The 5,798-nt window shown below is 48.9% G+C and overlaps 1 protein-coding gene across 1 annotated transcript in view; it reads left to right on the plus strand.

The window, feature by feature from the left end:
* The first annotated feature begins 814 nt into the window (after positions 1-814).
* ACTR5 (ARP5 actin-related protein 5 homolog (yeast)) overlaps positions 815-5,798 on the plus strand; it is a 28,090-nt gene continuing 23,106 nt past the window's right edge. The window contains exons 1-2 of the mRNA XM_006881714.1: positions 815-1,213; positions 5,208-5,437. Of these exons, the coding sequence (XP_006881776.1) occupies positions 815-1,213; positions 5,208-5,437 (629 nt within the window). The remainder of the gene's footprint in view (positions 1,214-5,207; positions 5,438-5,798) is intronic.

Here is a 5,798-nt window from a genome sequence, read left to right on the forward strand (position 1 = left end):
CGAGCTCCCAGGTCAAAAAATGGAACATACCAGGACATTTGCATACTTTGGGCATGTTGCTAGGAGAGGCATCATGCTTGGAAGGAAGAAAGGTCAGTGAAGGAGAGGAAAACCCTCAGCCAGATGGACCGACACAGTAACTGCAGCTATGGGCTAAAGAGGAGAAAGATAGGCAATCTTCACTCATTTGATTTTGAACCTCAGAAACCCAAAGGTCAGCTATGAGTCTGTACTGACTAGAGAGCAGAGGATCCCAGAGGGAATTCTGGTGGCAAAGTCCATAGCGAGTTGCGCTGTTGACCCGGAGGCACCGGTGAGTTAAACCTGAGAAACTCGATGGAAGGTCACGACCAACTGGCGGCAGTAGAGGATCTCAGAGTTTTGATTTCCAGGACAGCTGAGGGATGGATCAAAAGTGGGGGGAATCGCTAAAGTGGGGGGCGTGGCCACACGTAAGGGCGTGGCTATGCATGAGGGCAGAGCCAAGGGCGGCGGGCGAGCGAAAGAGTGACGTCAGTGGGCGTGGCCACGCGAAAGTGTTTCTCTAGGCCAGGAAGGGGTGGGGTCACGCCGTGCCGGCCGGTGTCGAGAGGAGAAGTTACGAGCAGCAGCAGGTCCTCGCAGCCAGCATGAGCGAGGCCTAGCGGCCCCGAGGCCGACCTAAGCCCCCCAAAACGAGTCACATGGAAGGAAGGCTCACCGATTCCCTTACGGAGTGACCGGCGCCGCGCGGCGTTACGTGAGGGGGCGGGGCTTAGCCCCAGCTGGTCTGACGCAGCGGTGAGGGGGCGGAGCGAGGCGCGTGCGCTCCAACATGGCGGCGGCCGGTGCCGTGGGCCCCGCGGCCAATGTGTTCCTGTTCCGCGATGCTCGCTCCGCTCCAGATCCAGTGCTGGAGGCCAGCCCGGTGGCATACGGGCCGCTGCCGGTGCCGCTGGTGCTGGACAATGGGTCGTTCCAGGCCCGGGCCGGCTGGGCGTGTCCCGGCCCGGACCCTGGCCCCGAGCCGCGCCTGCAGTTCCGCGCCGTGTGCGCCCGCGGCCGTGGGGCGGCGCGGGGCGGCCCGGGTCCGCAGGTGGGCAACGCGCTGGGCAGCCTGGAGCCGCTGCGCTGGATGCTGCGCTCGCCCTTCGACCGCAACGTGCCGGTTAACTTGGAGCTGCAGGAGATGCTGCTGGACTACAGCTTCCAGCACCTGGGCGTCTCCTCGCAGGTGAGGGGCTGGGGTGGGTGTGGACGATCCGGGCAGCAGGGTGGGCTTGCTCTGCTCACCGTCACCCCCAGAGCTACCAGCCGCTGCAGTGCCTGGGATTGTCATTCGTTCCGTTTGTTGATCCGGTATTAAGCGTCTATCATGTGCATTCTTTGGAGAGGGACTTCATGCTTGGACAGGTGGAGGGTCGCCAGGAGAGAAGGAGACCCTCAACCAGATAGATTGACACAGTGATGGCAGCAATGGGCTCTAGTATGTCAATGATTGTGAGGATGGTACAAAATAAGACAGGGTTCAGATCTGTTGTTCATAGGGTCATTCATTGTGAGCCCTATGCAGCTCAAGGGCACCTCACAACAACAACAACGTGTGTAAAGAGAGCGCTGGTGGCCTAGTAGGTAAAAAGCTGTGCTGCTAAACCAGGGGCAGGTGGTTCAAATCCACCACTTGCTTTGGGGAAGTGTCCTCCTCGTGTGATTTACAGCTTCTGAAACCCCCGCTGAGTCTGTTCCAACTCAGCAGCACTTAACAATCACTTGTGCTTGGAGTTAGAGCCCTGAATTTTTTATTTTATTTTATTATTTTTGTGTGCGTGTACCGTCAAATCAGATCTGACTGGTACAGGAGGAGATTGTCCCTCCTTCCCCGGCAGAGCATCTGGTGGATTCAAACCGTGCGCCTCTGGGATTGTAGTTGCAGCTCCTTGCCAGTAGGCCACCAGAGCTCCCCTAGAGCCGTGAATTTTTGAGTGTTACTTGCACATATGCTGAGGACTCATTTATTGGATGCCTGCTTGAAAGGCATAGTATTTGTCCAAGCCATGAGCAATGCCACACCCTCTACCCTCTGTCCCCTTTTCCCTTGGAGTGGACATTCCTGCCTTTGTTAATGGCTCATTTAGTAACAAATTTTTATTGAGTGCTTAACCTTTGCCAGGCACTTCTCTAGGTAGTTGGAATGCAACTCAATGAAAGTGTAGACTACAAACACCAGAATTAAGTAAGTTCTAGGGCAAGATAGAGGGAGAGTTGCATTTTAACGGAAGATGGTTAGAGTTAGGTCTCCAGGAGAAGGTGAAGTTTGAGCAAGGACTTGGAGGAGGTGATTGAGGGGGCCAGCATGTGGGCATGTGAGGAAGTAGCCTGAAGAGCCAGTGCAAAGGTCCTGAGGCAGGAGTGTGCCAACCACTAGGAAAGTTTGTTAAAGTAGGTCACTGAAAACAGAGATGTCTGCAGTGAGAGAGGTGAACACAATAGCCACACAGCGGGCTCACGTAGGATAAAGCCATAGAGACAGACAGTGTTTTGGTACCTTGACAATAGCAGTGTGAAGAGGAGAGCAGTACCAAGTGGAAGAGGGGGTCAGAGAGGTAACCACAGGACCCAATATTGTGCTTTATAAGCATTTGTAGTAGGTGTAATGTGAACTAGTGCAGGGTATTGAGCTGAGCCAAGACGTATGTTTTTTGGTTTTGTTTTCGTTTTAATTAAATGGGTTTTTTTGTGTTGTTGTTGTTGTTGTTATGTGCCGTCGAGTCGCTTGCGACTCATAGCGACCCTGTGTACAACAGCCCTAAACTCCGCTCTGTCCTGTGCCAATCTCACTGTCTCTGACACTCCCATCCCAATTATCCCAGTCACTGAATCAATCCACCTCATAGAGGGCCTTCCTCTCCTGCACTGTCCCTCCACCCTCCCAAGCATGATATCCCTCTCCAGGGACCTGTCCCTCCTCACAGCATGTCCAAAGTATGTTAGACGGAGCCTCAGAATCCTTGCCTCCAAGGAGCTACCCAGTTTAACCCTTTCCAGGACAAATCTGTTTGTTTTTCTAGCAGTCCATGGTATTCTCAATACTCTTCTCCAGCACCACAGCTCAAAGGCATCAATTCTTCTATCATCCCTGGTCATTGTCCAACTCTCTGATGCATAACAAGTGATTGCGAAGACCATAGACTGTATCAGACGCACTTTAGTCTCCAGAGAGACACCATTGCTCTTCAGTACTTTGGAGAGGTCCCTAACAGCAGACTTTCCCATGGCAATGCGCCTTTTAATTTCCTGGCTGCTGGTGCCAAGACTGTTGACTATGGAGCCAAGCAAACTAAAGCTGTGTACAATCTCAATCTCTTCACCATCCATCCTGATGCTGCCAGTTGGTCCAGTGGTGAGAATCTTTGTCTTCTTGACATTGAGCCTCAATCCATATTGTAGGCTGCAGTCCTTGACACTCTGCAGCAGGCGCTTCAGGTCCTCTTCAGTTTCAGCAAGCAGGGTTGTATCATCCGCATAACGCAGGTTGTTGATAAATCGTCCACCAATCTTGACCCCACATTTCTCCTCATAGAGCCCAGCCTCCTGGATAATCTGTTCTGCATAGAGGTTGAAAAGGTATGGAGATAGGATGCATCCCTGGCATACGCCCTTCCCAATTTTGAACCATGCAGTGTTCCCTTGCTCTGTTCTGACGACTGCCTCCTGGTCCAAGTATAAGTTTCACATTAGAACGATCAAGTGTTCTGGGATTCCCATTCTTCTCAGAGTCAGCCACAGTTTGTTATGATCTACACAGTCAAATGCCTTTGCATAGTCAATGAAACACAGATAGACATTCCTCTGGTATTCCCTGCTTTCAGCCAAGATCCATCTAACATCAGCTACAATATCTCTAGTACCACGACCCCTTCTAAACCCAGCCTGGACTTCTGGTAGTTCTCTGTTGATGTGCTGTTCCAGTTGTTTTTGGATAATCTTCAGTAAAATCTTGCTTGCATGTGAAATCAGTGAGATTGTTCTGTAGTTTCCACATTCTGTTGGGTCACCTTTCTTTGGGATAGGAACAAATACCGATCTCTTCCAGTCAGTTGGCCAAGTGGTTGTTCTCCAGATTTCTTGGCACAACTTGGTGAGCACGTCCAGGGCAGCATCTGTTAACTGAACTATGTCAATTGGAGCCTTATTTTTTGCCATTTCCTTCAAAGCAGCCTGAACTTCTTTCTTTTTTAATTAATGATTTTTAATACAACATATATATTTTTTACGGCATATTCTTTCCATTAATTTCCCCCCATTCATTCATTGTTGCACATTTTCCTCCCTACCCACCCCTCCCCCCAGTTCATTTTTCTTCTTGAAGGAAAAAAAATGATCGTTATACATTTCCCTCTTCCCAATCCACAGTCCACTTTAATATGCATTTCTTTTTTCTGTAACCTTGCCATGAGAATAATACCTAATCCTATATTCCTTTGAAATAGTTCTCTCCCTCATCTGTTTCAATGCAGTATACATTATTTATCCCCTCATTTCTTAGTCCCGATGTCAGTCCCATTTACAACAGTGGCACTATGCAGTATTTAAGACTTAGGTTTTAAAAGCAGCTCTATGGATTGGAAACGCAGAGTCCTGGCAGTACGATGTTTAAGCACCAGGCTCCTAACTGAATGGCTTGGTGGTTGGGACTGTTGAACAAAGACCTCATGAATAGCTTTCATAACAGCATGGAAAAGCCTATGGGGCAGTTCTGCATGGGCACATGGGTTCTCTGTGTCCAGCAACAACAGCTTGGTTTCAGTATGGACTGTCCTGGGGGAAAGGATGGAACAGACCATTGAGATGTTGCAGCGATCTATGTGAAGGATGATGGTGGCTCAGAGGAGGCAGCAATGAGGGATGATGGTGGCTCAGAGGAGGTAGCAGCAGATGTGGTAGGAAGCAGTTGGATTTTGGAGATAGCTTTCTTGAAAAAGAGCCCAGTTGAATTTGCTGACAGTTTGGGTGGGCTTGACATAATAACCTTAAATTGTTTGATTTTCATATTTTCCAGGACAGTCTCCGATAGAGCTGAAGTGAATGCTTTCCCATTACCCTAGATTAGATTGACGAGAGACCAAAAGCAAATTCAGCTCCATGTTAAGGATTTTGGCTTCTTTAATGTTTTAAGAAGACTGTGTTTCTGTTATCACTCATCTGGCTGCCCTTCTCTTTCAAAATAGGGCTGTGTGGATCACCCCATCGTTTTGACAGAAGCTGTGTGTAACCCCTTGTATTCACGGCAAATGATGTCCGAGCTTCTCTTTGAGTGCTACGGGATTCCAAAGGTTGCCTATGGAATCGACAGTCTCTTCAGCTTCTACCACAATAAGCCAAAGAACTTGAGTTCCAGTGGGCTCATCATTTCATCTGGATACCAGTGCACGCATATTTTACCCATCTTAGAAGGGAGGTAAGTTGTACTTAGGACATTTTGAGTGTTATTTACATATATGTTGGACTCATTTATTGGATGCCTGCTTGAAAGGCATGGTATTTGTCCAACCAGTTGTCCAGATAGAACAAGAGAACACTGCATGGTTTAAAATCAGGAAAGGTGTGTATTGGGGCTGTATCCTTTCTCCATAGATACTCAATGTGTATGATGAGCAAATCATTCAAGAAGCTGGACTGTGAAGAAGAATGTAGCATTGGAATTGGAGGAAGACTCATCATCAGCCTCCATTATGCAAATGACACTGTCTTGCTCACAGAAAGTGAAGAGGACTTGAAACACTTGGGGCAGAAGATGAAAGATTACAGCCTTAAATTTG

This window comes from Elephantulus edwardii, unplaced genomic scaffold (assembly GCF_000299155.1).
Source record: "Elephantulus edwardii isolate Elephantulus edwardi_28Jun2011 unplaced genomic scaffold, EleEdw1.0 scaffold00015, whole genome shotgun sequence".
NCBI lineage: Eukaryota > Metazoa > Chordata > Mammalia > Macroscelidea > Macroscelididae > Elephantulus > Elephantulus edwardii.